The sequence below is a fragment of the Pelobates fuscus genome, chromosome 3, assembly GCF_036172605.1.
Source record: "Pelobates fuscus isolate aPelFus1 chromosome 3, aPelFus1.pri, whole genome shotgun sequence".
Lineage (NCBI taxonomy): Eukaryota > Metazoa > Chordata > Amphibia > Anura > Pelobatidae > Pelobates > Pelobates fuscus.
The window spans coordinates 344210024-344225287 of record NC_086319.1 but is presented as its reverse complement, the minus strand read 5'-3'; the positions used below and the strand labels follow the sequence as shown (position 1 = coordinate 344225287).

At 38.2% G+C, this 15264-nt stretch overlaps 1 protein-coding gene across 1 annotated transcript in view; it reads left to right on the top strand.

Annotated features, from left to right (window-relative positions):
• Window positions 1–15264, top strand: part of THSD4 (thrombospondin type 1 domain containing 4) — a 694237-nt gene that overhangs the window by 139706 nt on the left and 539267 nt on the right. Inside the window, exon 4 of the mRNA XM_063449121.1 lies at window positions 6428–6858. Within this exon, the coding sequence (XP_063305191.1) occupies window positions 6428–6858 (431 nt within the window). The remainder of the gene's footprint in view (window positions 1–6427; window positions 6859–15264) is intronic.

The following is a 15264-nucleotide window of genomic DNA, read 5'->3' as shown; positions in this document are numbered from 1 at the left end:
AACTCCCCATTGGCACAAGGTTGGATACCAAGCTAGCCATGTCCCGTTCCTTGTCCTCACTGATGTCATTGAAGGTCTCTTCCTCCACCCAGCCACGTACAACACCAAGGGTCCTCGAAAGGTGACAACAAGCCCCCTGTATTTGTTTTTTAAATGTACACTACTGTTACACCAGATATGAGTTGCACTGGTGTGACACTGTGCCCTGGCAGGCCCTGAAACACACATGTGTGAAGGAAACTAACTGCTATTATTCCACAGTCAAATTTCTAGTTTTTTTTTTTAATGTACACTACTGTTACACCAGTGATTGGCCCACGTCATGCCTACGCCCCCAAAACGTTCGTGTGTGGGGGTGCTGGAATGACGTGGGCCAATGGGAGCCTGAATCCGCTTTTGGCTCCCACTGCCCCTTTAAGAGCGAGCTCGTGACTCGAGCCGTGCTCCTAGTGCAAGGCGGGCCACGTGACCGATCACTGCGGTCAGTGCACGCGGCTAAGTCAGAAGAGGAGATCAAGCCGCATGCGGCTCGTGTGGAGGCAGGAGTGATCCAGCCACGCGCGGCTCAAGCTTAGGAGCCAGGTCGTTCCCAGGATAAGGTAAATACAGCCACAACCACTTATCCCAATCAGACACCTTTCCTAACGTCCTATTCGATTAAAAGCAAATTACCGCGTATTTAATAAAACAGATAGATAGACCCCCTACTTCATCCAGGTTACCGATCGATGGTTTGATATTCTGAGCCCTCTCTGATTTACTGTACACGACTATTCGATATTCCCACAAATTTTATATAGCATTTTCTGTTTTTTTGAGACCACCTTAAAATTATTGGATATCGCTAAAAATCATGATCACTATATACTTTCTCTACAAACCTCTAAAACGAACCAAACTACTCATCCATCCACTATACCACTTTATCCCACCTAGAACTAGTGCCCAGTTAAAATACTTGACTCTTACTTACCAACACTCAGTCATGCCACACACATTTCACCACTACTCTGACTGAATCCCTCTGACTACGGCTAAATTCATCTTCTACATCAGAACACTACTCCTAAGATTGGGTTGTATCCATGTCTCGGGTCTTTCATTTAGAATAGGGGCAGCTTCGTTCTCCTTCAACACGGACACTCCAGTGCATATTATTAAAAGATTGGGCAGATGGAAATCCTCAGTTTACAACCGATATATTCCTCATCCCGAGAAAGAAATGAGGAAAGCTTTTAAAAGTTTGGCTTTGTAAATTTGATGCAGTAAGTGTGTTTTTCTTTAATACCTTTTCACCCTCTTTGCATGAACCCGATTTACATATATTACTAATATGTTTCTGAACATATATATTATATTATTCACTCACTCACTCACTCTCTGGGCCGGCCTAAGACATCATGCTGCCTAGGTCCAACAATAAATGACTATGGGGGATAATGTATAATAAACACAGGTTACTGGCTATGGGGGCGGGGTAATGTATAATAAACACAGGTTACTGGCTATGGGGGCGGGGTAATGTATAATAAACACAGGTTACTGGCTATGGGGGGGATAATGTATAATAAACACAGGTTACTGGCTATGGGAGGGATAATGTATAATAAACACAGGTTACTGGCTATGGGGGGCTAATGTATAATAAACACAGGTTACTGGTTGTGGGGCGATAATGTATAATAAACAAAGGTTACTGGTTGTGGGGGGATAATGTATAATAAACACAGGTTACTGGTTGTGGGGGGATAATGTATAATAAACACAGGTTACTGGCTATGGGGGGGATAATGTATAATAAGCACAGGTTACTGGCTATGGGGGGATAATGTATAATAAACACAGGTTACTGGCTATGGGAGGATAATGTATAATAAGCACAGGTTACTGGCTATGGGGGGATAATGTATAATAAACACAGGTTACTGGCTATGGGGGTAATGTATAATAAACACAGGTTACTGGCTATGGGGGATAATGTATAATAAACACAAACACAAAAAATAAAATAAAAAATGCAGCTTCAGAATTAATCTAAATTGTATGCTGTCTGGGAGGTGGGTAGGGTCTGCTGCTGATTGGCTGTAATGTGTCTGCTGACTGTAAGGTACAGGGTCAAAGTTTACTCAATGATGACGAATAGGGGCGGACCGAACATCGCATATGTTCGCCATCTGTGGCGAACGCGAACAAGCTATGTTCGCCAGGAACTATTCACCAGCGAACCGTTCGGGACATCACTAATCACCACTGGCAGTATATATCATGCATGGGCAATCATCCTTGGCAGTATATATCATCCATATGGAATCACCATTGGCAGTATATATCACCAATGGAAATTCCCCATTGTCACCAGTGGCGTACCTACCCCCTGTGACCATGGCCAGTCTGCATACCTTCTGTAATTTTAGTTATGCCTCTTATTGTCACTATATGCCATTATCCATTTGTAAGTCACTAACGCATGTGCCAAAGAGCTCTTTCTGGGTGCCTCTGCTATACCATTCAGTAGACTCACTACCTTTTAGAAATTTGAAAAATGAATATTAAAACAACAATATGGAGAGAAAAAAGGAAGGTGTACCAATTACAGTATATCCTTCCAAACAAGATACAGTGAATTTTTTTTTTTTTTTTAGTTTTAGAGACAGTGGCACTGATGTGTAAGCTGCTGTAGTTTGACATTTTCATGGATACCTGGAAACGTTTTCCTAGATTTTGGCACTCTGCGGACAGGCCCGTGCTACAAATGGTTATATTCTGAGGCTTCATTGTGTATTAAAAAGGTGAAGCAAGCATGAATAACATTTTGCTACATTCCTAACAGACAATTATGGGTTGTTAGAATGTCTGCTTACTGTTGAATGCACTTTTCTGCAAGAGGTTTTGTATTGTGGGTAGAAAACAGACGTATGTGTCTGTCAAGGGACTGGACGTATGCTCGATACCTTTTTTTTTTTTTTTAACCCTTTGACTCGCAGAGCAGTGCTGAAGACACTGTTAAACCTCACATTTTTCAGTTTTTTTTTCATTTATATTTAGTTTAACTGTTAATGACTTAAAGGGACACTATAGTCATCAGAACAACTACAGCTTAATGTAGTTGTTCTGGTGCGTATAATATGTCCCTGCAGGCTTTTTCATGTAAATGCTGCTTTTTCGTAGAAAAGGCAGTGTTTATATTACTGCCTAGGAACACCTGTATTTGCACTCACTCAGACGGCCACTATAGGTGCTTCCTGTGTCAGTACAGCACAGTGTGATTCAATGCATCTCTATGAGGAGATGCTGATTGACGCAGCGTAGTGTTTTTCCACGCATGCGCAATGGCCTCCCAATGCCTTCCTATTGGAAAGCATTGGATTGACAGAGATCGTCAATTTTGGTTATCTCAGACAAGGGGGTGGGATGTGGGCAGAGCCAGCCGAGACTGAGCCGCCAAGCACTGGAATAAATGTGAGCTTTTTACAAATATTTTTAACTGGGGTAAAGGGCAAGCTGAAATGTGTTTTTAGAACTTTTTTACAACTTTAATGAATTTGGTAGATTTTGCCTTCATTAATATGCTGTATTTTTTTTTGCATACTCAAATCTTTAGTTTTTACATGCAAAAGTGTTTGCCTCATTATGAGAGACTTCCTTACCAATGTATGCACACAATCCCAGCCCACACAGCACTGAGTGAGTGGTTTATAATTTAGAACTTGCCCACAGTCGATCCAACATTTTTGTGTATTTTTTTTTTGATAACCCCATGCTGTGTTTGCAGATGTTTGATATACATGAGAGCAGTGCATTTTTGTGTATTTTTTTTTTTTTAACAAATGGTTAAACAATAAAGATAATGTTTTACAACCTTCTATTCTCTTATTTACCAAGGCTGACAATATTAGTGGAGGGCACTGTAGCGGTGAGATACACAGATCACTTTGTCAACCTAAATTAGAGGAATACTATAGTGTTAGGAATACAAAACGGTATTCCTAACACTATAGTGTCCCTTTCCTGTGTCCTACCACCCCGGTGTATGATGGGTAAAAAACATTTTTCCACTCCTCTGTGTCTCATCCTCCAGCGATGTCACACCAATGGGATGCGTGCCCATATTAGAGATTCCTCATAGGAAAGTCGGTCAGTTTGGCTATTTTAGACTTACAATTGAGATTTACACTTTAGTTAATAACTTTATTGCTATCACAATCAAATGATAAACAGTTGTCATTTTCTTTTAAAGGAAAATTCCAAGTAATGTAACACTTCAGCATGTGGTATAGATTTTTGTGCCAGGAGTTCCTAACAGCCCTCCAACAACCCATGTTAGTCATCAAACTGTTAGAATAGTTTGACTTCTTACCTAGGGTACACCATATCCCACTTCCTCCATCCCTTCAGCAGCCAGGAAAGCCAGAAGCTCCTGCTTAGGACCTTCCGATAGCTCTTGTGAGCTAATCCCTGCAGTGCAGGGAGCAACGTATCTGATCGCTCTCTGCCAATGAGCTAAGCCCTGCAATGATACAGAGAGCTTTTGGGTTGCCTAAAGGTTGTAGTGGAGGCAGGGAGTGGAGCCTGGTGCACCCAGGTAAGAAGTCAAACCATTGATGGGGGTACATCAGGGCACTGACGGTTCATCCCCTTAAGATAAGAAGGTGCCCAGGACCTCCTCGTTCCGTTACAGTTTATTTGTTATGAAGTTGTTATGGTGCCAGTAGTGGTCCTTTAAATAACGGCGGACATGTGACTAACCCAATTAATGGTACATTGCACTCCTTTCTTACCACAGTGGGCTTCCCTTTAACTAGTTAAAAGTAGTATTCTCAGTTATTTCTTCTGAATTCCTGCCTTCGGTTTTGGCTGGAGTTTCAGACATTTGTTGAGCCACCACCCTTAGATAGAGAATTTAATTAGCCTCTAAATATAGGAACAGCAATGCGTCAGCTGTATATTTTGGTGTGAGCCTCTCAAAATATCATCACAAGATCTCCGCACAAGATTACCCTCCTCAGAGCCAGCACACATTGGCTGACTTCAGAAGTGTGGGAATTGGGACATTTACAACTATGCAGAGTAGGGGGAAATAAAATACATTAAAATTGAAATGACACTATGCCTGATCTGATCCTCCCCCTTTTTCTTTTCTTTTTTTTTTTTTTTAATTTGTATTATTTTTTTTCTATTTTTATCATCATTCAACAATTCCATCATACGGCTTAAAACTCCCGTTCCTCTTCGGAACCCATCATGGGTTACACTGCTAGTCTGAAGTGAGTATTTACTGGGCAGGCATAGAGCTCGATCAGTTAGTGAATATTAATTCTGTCATGTCTGTTTTAGGCATGAAAAAGCTCCAATCTGCGAAAACTGGCAGGATCTCACATTCATCTGTAGATTTTCTGTGTCCTTGGAGTCGACAGTTCCACATACTGTTTCTATTACATTTTTGTTTTGAATTTCTGTCTCACACTCTGTGTGCATTCCTCTCTGAAGGCTGAAGGATAGAATTTGATTTACTTGTATAATATATCATAAATTGATGTTTAATTGAATTACTCAGGGAAAAATATGCACGTTTTATTCTTGTTGCACAGCATCAGCAATGTAACACATATTTGATACATAATTACATTTATGTACTGTAATTATCATGTTATCACTGTATTTGCCCTTCCAAAACTGTAATCTTAATTACTGCTAAAATACAGACTTCTAATTGCAGATTTTTTTTTTTTTAGAAATCAAGCACTTTGCTTCCTGATAGATCATATATAAATTAGAATCATCTATGTAATATTTTAAGAGGGTTTTTCTTCTTAAATGTGTGTATTTGTATTTTCATTACTTAAGCTGTATTTATTCTTATATTTATTTAGTAAAGAAAAGTTACCTGCACTCTTTCCCAAATCCCTACGTATAATTAAACAAATGGAGGCTATTTAGTTACTCCAATGGCTAAGCTAAGTGAATGGTCAGTGTAGGACCCACCTGATAGGCTTGCCTTGGCGTGGCAGATGGGCATTCCCTCTAATGGCCATTGGAGTAACTAAATAACCTTCATTTGTTTATATATACATAGGGATTTGGGAAAGAGTGCAAGTGACTTTTTTTCTTTGGTTTTTACTGTATGTATTGGGGCTGATGTGTACTACGGTCGTTGTTGGAGCGCAGGACTTGTATTTTTGTATTTGTATTATATTTATTTATTTCATTATCTTATAGAATACTGTCCAATTATGTCATTCAAGTATTTTAGCATGTTTCAGTTTGATAAGAAAAATAAATATGCCTAATTGTCACCATAAAATAAGCAATTTAGTTTTTTGGTTTATGTGTAAAACGAAAAAGTGTATACATAATTTAAATCATTATTGTTTGCATGAAATGCCCATTTGATCAGATTTCTTACTGCTATATATATGATTGTTTCTAGGTCCCACAAAGGATAGACCACGAAAGTAATGTTAATGAAAATATCAGTGCTGGGCCTACTGGTACATGGGGAAACTGGGGACCATGGTCAGCTTGCTCTAGAAGCTGCAGTGGAGGAGTTATGGAACAAACCCGACCCTGCCTTCCTGCCAGCTACCAAGAAAGGGTCTACCAAGGTCCAGGTCAACAGTATGCTACAGGGGAAAGAACGGTCAACCTCCAAAATGCTGTAAACCATGACACTGTTCTAAATCCATACCCTGGCCATGTTGTGTCCGCAATTAGAACATCGGTGCCTCTTCATAGAAAAGGAGACAGTCCAAGGTACAGTCTTCCAGCTTCAGAGAATTTAAGTCAAATTCATCTTGGCAGAGGAATAATAAGAGGTGGACGACCATTACCCAACGGACAGACCTCAAGACCAGAAAGGAGGTACTGCATTCTTTTGCATGTGTTTTTATGTGGCAATCCGTTATATTATTGTCATTAATTTGATTAATGTAGTCTGGGGGTGTGAAAGAAATGTCTGATTAATCTAAAATGTGTACAGGATTTATCCTATTCCTAGCGTTAGGTTATCATTGTTGTCTAGTTTGGGGGGATTCTCATGTCATAATGTCAAATAGTAATTTCTGCATTATCATGCTGCTGAAGACAATGCGGGCATCTGGTATTGAGGAGAGACAATGTTTTTGTTAAACTATTCCAAAATAGCTTGACAAACAAATGGTCACCCATAGACTCATAGCTTCATATCCATTACAATACACTGTAGTGGTTATGATGTTTAAAGTCCCTCTTTAGTCAGCACTTTTACATCTGCCCCATGTTCATTTATATAATCTAAAGGAAAGTGACTTCTAAGGAGTAACGTGTGCATACGTGTGAGTGTTTGTCTAAAACTGTAAGTTTTAAATAGCGATAGTAGTTTTCTGTAATTGAATTGTCATGTGAACTATACACACACTGAGATATAATCTCAACTTTATCTGCATGATTTATGTATCTCAGATTTAGCATTAGTATTTTGTCTGGATATTTCCTTCTAAAATGGTTGAAGTTCACATAAAGTTCAGTATTTGGTGCGTGTGCATACATGAACTTTAAATAATTAGTGTGGGACATCTTTAGCTGGCTAGTAACCTACCCTTGAGTATAATTGGCACTATTATAAATTTTTTTTTTTGACTGGCTAACAGTAGAAAATTTAATTTTGATCATAATTGATGGCATTTATTTTGTTTACCCAACCGCATTTATACATGTATAAGACACACACACACACACACACACTATTTCTATGCTTCTTTAGGCTAAATTCACCAACTTGATCATCCAAAATCGTACTATTTACAAACTTGGATAAAAGATGAAATAGTGCAGTATACTTTAAAGCAATATAAAGTAGCAAATAATGTAATACATAACATAAAGCCTAAAATGATCTAGTGTAAATTGCAGAAGTTTGAGATTTTTCATAGACGTGTGCTTCTTATACTATACCCCTATATAACAGGCATGGATTAGCACCATGGGAAATGTATTTCAAATGCATCTGCATTGTTCATACTGCCCATTTTTTTTTTTTGTAGAGAGTGTCTATTTTTAGACATTTAAAATGTTCAAACATAGTCAAGTAACAATGATTAATTGGGTCAACAGCATCATGTATGGGAAAAAAAATATGGAACAGGATTTGCAAAATGGCAGTTGGATAAATTGAAAGATGAATCCCAATTTTTTTCTAAATATATCAAGAACACTGTTCTAGAATTAAAATGTTGGTGGTTGGTTAAGTTATTGATGATCAGAAAAGACCTTTTAAATGTTTTTTATTATATCAAGGAAGAACCAATGGCTATGACTATGGAAACAAATGTTAAAACAGCTTTATTGCAAGCTTTAAATGGATGCCACATATTGAAGTACTACATCAGTTAAATATAGCCACAGGGCCAAATGTTGTTCACCCATTGGTACTTGGTCGTGAAATAGCTAAACCATTGTGTTTAATCTGCCAGGATTCTCTCTTTTCACGAATTGTAGCAAAGGCTAGTTGTAAAGCAGTGTGACATATGATGCCCGTATTTATAAAAGGATCAACATCTCAGTCCTGAAATGACAGACCTGTAGCTTTACACCCGTGGCTCAAAAATTATTTGAAGGATTATTAAGGGATCATATTCAGGAATTCATTGTGAACAACAATGGCATTAGCAAGAATCAAAATGGGTTTCATGAAAGATACATCATGTCAAACTAGCTTAATTGTATTATGTGACAAAGTCAGAAGAGAGATACTGTAGATTTGGGTGTGTCTGTGGTCTACTTGGAGTTCGCTAAAGCATTTAATTAAATTATATATTTTTACTGCACAAATTCAAAGTTATGGGTCTAGTTGACCAGACTTGTTCTTGGAAAACTTACTTAAAGATAGAGTGCAGAGAGTAGTAGAGTGAACAGATTGGAAAACATTGATATGTGGGATTCTGTCCTTGTGCCATTTCTATTTAATACATTGAATAATGTTCTTGTAATTTAAATTACATGCCTGTATCTGTAAAACATATAAATCCATAATGTAATACAGTATGACATTGCATATCCACAGAAATAACTGGATGAGTAAAATGACTGGGTAGACACATGGCTGTTGAGATTCAGTGTAGGTAAATGCAATGTTATGGATTTATTAGCTGATGAATCAATATGCAACATGCAGACCCAGACTAGAGATGAAAATCAGCCCTCAAAATAATTGAATACTAGAATTTCCCAGCCCAACTTTGAGGAGTACCTCTAGATTTCAATATGTCGCCCATTGTTAACAGTTGCAGTTGGGTTTTGTCCTAGACCTACTCCTGTGTAGTGATAATTTTGGGTCATCATACGGAGTTGCGATCAGAATTTTATTTCAATATTTTTAGAACAATGTCTGCAAACAGCCAGAGATTGTGCACTCACTATAAAACACAACTGCACTCACAGATACACAGAAAAACCCTGAAGCATGCAGACTTAAAATCACAACCTAACTCATAGCCAGACTTCAGAGATCGTTTTTCTACCACACGGAAAACACAACAAACGAAATACACAAATGAAGCTACATGGTATAAATGCACACATTCTATCACAACCAACATGTATATTGCAGGTTAGTACTTACAGTGGCACAGTGTGTGTGAGAATGCAGGTATGTTTTTGTGTAGAATATTGCTGTGTTACTATGAAGGTGTTGAGTGTGGTGTGCCTGTGCAGGTAAACTGACAATGAAATAACATACCCTGTTAGTAAACAACTGCAAAGGCCAGAAAGATACTGCCGTGTGATAAAAATATTATATATTTTTTAGTCACTGAAAAGTCCATAGTTTGAGGGGAATGTGAAATTTGAATAACAAAGGCTAGTGTGATGGAGCTCCTATACTTAGACTGAGGATTTCCGCCAATTTCCTTTCTCTGTTATAGGAGGTTTAGAGAGATTATAGTTAAAAATCCCGAACACCAGCCAAGGCTTGATCAAGGGTAAAGCATTAACAACCTTTATTCAAGTAAAAGCACAGGAGAAAAATATAATGTGATGACCAGGAGTGGGTATAAGTAGGATACAAATACGTACATGAGAATAAAAACCCAAAGTAGCAAGATGGGGATCAGTCCGCTAAACAGTTGGCCAATATAATAGTATCTAATTAATTCAATATCCCAAATTGGTACAGTCAAAATAGAATATAAATCCAAGTCCAAGTATTTATCATGCACCAATAAATAGATAAAAGAAAGATATAGATGATGATCAATACAGTCTTATCCACAATGTATCACAATGTATCAAGCTGGATGTAGAGTGGATATAAGGACTCCTGCTATTGTAAAAACAGTAGACCTATATTTGTAGATAAATATGTAAATCGTAAATATGCAGGCTATTCATCCATTGGTGATCAAAACGTTTCCAAGACTTAATGCATTACTATCCACTATAATTGAATGCTTTCTCTTAAAGTGCAGCCCTCACATGCCAGCGTTTTTTGTTTTTTTTATTTATTAAAAAGTTTGTGTTTTTATTATTTAGTATTGTAATACCTAGATATGTTGTATGGTGTTCATTCATTTAAATGGATAAAGTTATCTAATGCTTGCTAAGTCTGCTTTGTAGACTTGGGTAAATAAATCTGATGTGTGGACTCAGGGCATGTGGATAGGTGTGCCAGAAAGGATTGGCAAAGTAGTTGGGATTTTATTTAAAAAAATTTTTTATTGCAGGTATGGTAGAATTCTTATTATTACTATTATTGTCTGTATTTATAAAGTGACAGAATATCCTGCTGTGCTGTACAATTGGTGAGAAAGACGTAAAGAGGACCCTGGTCATTAGCTGAGATCAGGCGCTGAAGCTTTTATACAAAGTACTTGTCTATATTATTATTTTATTATTTATATAGCGCCATCAGATTCCGTAGCGCTGTACAATGGGTGCACTAACAGACATGTAATTGTAACCAGACAACTGGACGTACAGGAACAGATGGGTGGAGGGCCCTGCTCCATGAGCTTACACTCTAGAGGGATGGCCCATGAGTTTACAATCTAAAGGTTAAAATAGGGAGCTGAGACAAGAAGTAGCCAGGGGAAATTGGAGGTGATGTTCAGAGAGAATTAAAGGATAATTGCAGCCACCGGTAATGTGTAAAGGGAATGAGGAGGTAATTGTGTGAGAGATCATGCAGCTGAAGAAGCAGGCTAGAAAGTAAAAAGGAACCGGGGAGGGTGATAGGAGGGGCCGGTGGTTGGGAAGTGTTTAGTGGAAATTAAGTTGTTTAGATGTTTCTGTTAGCTGGGTTTGTGGATTTACACCCAAGGAACAGGAATGGAGATAAACAAGGTAAGTATTTACTTCCAGGATGGCCAAGGGATGGGGCAAAGTGAACCCATCTTCAATATCTGGGCAGATGTGTATGGTTGCCGATTGGGCATTCTAGGAAACACTACCCAGTGTGTTTGCCTGTAAGTTAGTGGTACAAAAAAAAAAATCATGAAGTATTGACGTGTATGGTGAGCAACCTGGCTTTATGATATGATTAACATTAAATCATCTGGCCGAGTAATTGTAGCTGATTTTGGAACAGAGGAGTAGAATGTTCTCTGTAGCTTACACATATACAGTTTGGATTTGAGCCTCTCTGGGGGATTAATGTCCGTCATTAATAGCTATCTGTACAAATTCTCAGCTTTTGATATTAGACTTTAAAGAAACCCTTTTATGGCTCTGATTTACTTTTTATTAATACAGAAGTTGAATTTCAGAAATGTTATATGTAAACTGTAGTGGGGTTACTAATGTTTGGAATATGTCTGAAGATAGTTACAGGATTAACCGTTTCATAGCTGTTATGACTTGAAGCCATTAAACAGGAATGTAAGGTATCGTCTTACGTGTAGGTTGCCGTTCTAGAACGGGTTACATAAACAGCTGTAACAGCTATAGACACTAATTATCTTGGCCGTGAGCAGCTGTATGGCGTCTGTTTGTTGTCTGTTACAGGTGATTCAAATTCACTTGTTCAATTTATAAACCTAAACACACGTCTATCAAACAACACATTGAACAGGAATGTGTTGGTTACCATGTAGAACAATTTTCAGTAAAAATGTTTGGGAAATACATTTTTTTTTTTTTAAATAAATTATTTATAAAGATCAGTCAATCAGACATGCATGATTAAAGTGTAGCAATTACTGTACATCGTTGATTAGCCAATGGACTGCAAGACATTTTTCCTACATTACTCACCTGCTGTTATAATACATAAACCATAGATTTGTAGTGAACATGCATTCTTAAAAATGGATCATCTTCAAAGACTGTTTATGTGCCCTACGGTTGATATTCAGTGATCATTCAGTGACATTTTAGTTGAAAAAAATACAGTGTTTATAGTATTCACTAGAAGGCAGACTTAGATTTTACACAAACGGTTACTGTTCCCTCATCTCTTTTGTGTTTGTAAATATGTATATAGATCTGTCTGGTCCAGCCATTGTTAATATAACGAGAATGGTTTGCGCAGCATCAATGTAACCTGGCAGCCAGGGAGAGTGGAATGCGCTTGCGTGAACAATAACAACTCCACTGTACTAGTCAGTGGGGGCGCTAGTTGCCATTGAGTGAGCATTGTATTGTGTGGCCATCACATTCAAAATGACTGAGCGAGTAGAACAATGAATCTACATCTACCTACACAAACATCCACGCACAAGCACCAATACATGTACCTACACATATACCAATGTGCCTACACATATGTAGACCATATATGTACACATACACCCATTCACATATACATACATACATGTATGCATGTATATATACCCTTTATACACACACACGTATATGCATACACATATACATACACACACACACACACAAACACATACATACATACATACATGCACATGAACTCATATAAACAAATATATATATATAAATAATGCACAATCACATATATAAGCATACATGCAAACGAGTATGGGAAAGCATAGGTCTATACATAGTACTTTGTATATCGATAGAATAAACATATTGCAATAGAAAAAGGAAGAGGATGGGTAGTATACTGATGTAAGGGTATTAGAAACGTATAGGAGGTATTATGAATTATGATACTGATGAAGGCTGAAGGTACCAATCAGAGAAAAGAATGAGAAATAAAATCAAAAAATAAAAAAGAATTTATTAGAGAAAAATATATATATGTGTAAAAAATTGCCTAATAACTTGGCAATCACCCAGAGTGTCACACACTAGCTAAATACTGTGAGAGGGCCTGAAAATCAATAGAGTAGATTAAAAGAAAAGGGGCTTGATAACTGGAAATTCAGAAGTTCCAAAGTTGTACTCCAATAAATATCTGTAAAAACACACGTCTGTGTTACAGAGAATTGATAAACATGAGATATGGGGGTTGGGGGGTTTGAAAAAGGGGATAAAATACTTGAGAAAGTGTGGAAAACAGCAGAACGTATGTATATATGTTGATGATTGAAATACCTAAATACAAAGTCTGCAGACGTCTAGCTAGATAATATAACCCTTAACAAAAAATATTGTCAATGTTGTGCATTGTCTGTTCACTATATGTGTAGGCTGGCAGTAAGTCTCAGTGAAGCACCAAAACACTGCAAAACGGCAGGCTCAATAAATAGGCATAGGATGTGACAGTACATCAAACAATATTGCCAATATAACGCACTGTCAGTTCGCTGTTTGTGTAAGATCGCAGTGAGTCACTGTGAAAGCACCAAGTGCTGTAGCGTTTATCGCATAACCTAATCAATAGGATATACACAGAGACCATGTATCAAAGCATGCTGCCAGTTACACTGGCCGTTCATATGTATGCAGACCAGTAGTGAATAGCTGTAACAGCAGGGTCTCTGTGTGGACGTAAAAGAAGTCAGATTGATAACTAGAGTACTAGATGTAGCTAAGTATACTGCCAGAACACAGGATTCAACACAACTCACTCATGTATTGAATATTCATAGGGTAGTAATAGGATATACACAGAGACCATGTATCAGAGCATGCTGCCAGTTATACTGTCCGTTCGTTATGTATGCAGACCAGAAGTGAATAACTATAACGGCAGGGTCTCTTTGTTAACGTAAAAAAAGTCAGATCAATAGCTAGAGTACTGGATGTGGCTAAATATGCTGCCCGAACACAGGATTCAACACATGTATGCAGACCAGGAGTGAATAACTATAACGGCAGGGTCTCTTTGTTAACGTAAAAATGTCAGATCAATAGCTAGAGTACTGGATGTGGCTAAATATGCTGCCCGAACACAGGATTCAACACAACTCACTCATGTATAGAATATTCATAGGGTAGCAGGGAGGAGAGAGAGGATGACGAAAAAAGATTAATAAAAAAGGCAAAGCTGCTGGATAAATTATCCGTAGATAATCCCCCCGTACCTTCGAGGGCACCTAAACCCAACCCCCCAGGTGAGAAAAGTACAGAAAGTGGAGTACAGACATGGAAACTTAATGGTAAGTATGATAAGCCGCAAGGTAATTCCCTTGACGCGCGCGTTTCACCCGACCAGGCTCGTCAGAAGGGAACCGGTCGGTGTGAGGCACTCGTTTAAAAAAGAGCAAAAAGCTCATGATTGGTTGGCGAAAAGTGTATGCAATTGGTGAATGAATCTGATGTCACAGAGATGGGACAGCCTTCATCGGTATCATAATTCATAATACCTCCTATACGTTTCTAATACCCTTACATCAGTATACTACCCATCCTCTTCCTTTTTCTATTCTACCAAGGGTTACCCCCTTTTTCTGTAGTATACCAAAGGGAGCTGTACCCAAACATATTGCAATGCATTATAAAATGTTGATACATATGACAGAACAGAAAGATAATGCTGGAGGAGTGTTCATGTAAAGTGTTGGTAGTGGGACAGGAAACATATATATTATTATTTTAATTTGATGTACACTGAATTAGTCTTGATCACCGGTGAAGGGAGAAGCAGGCTAGTCCAAAAAAAAAAAAAAGTATCCGCCTTATAAATATACTTGTCTTAAAACACCGTTATTTTGTATTTTCCCACCCTGCCAACTTTTAAAGTGGATTAGGAGCTGACCTGCTTGGGTCATGGCTTATACAATGAATTATTAACCTTGACATTGTCTATGCCCATGCACAGGGCTCGAGTCCTGCAGGAACGCGTGGTAACGGCGTTCCTGCACTTTTCCCACAGCAGGAGCCATTCCCATTACTAATCCTGCAGGACCCAGGGCTGACACAAGCGGCTGCCAGAGC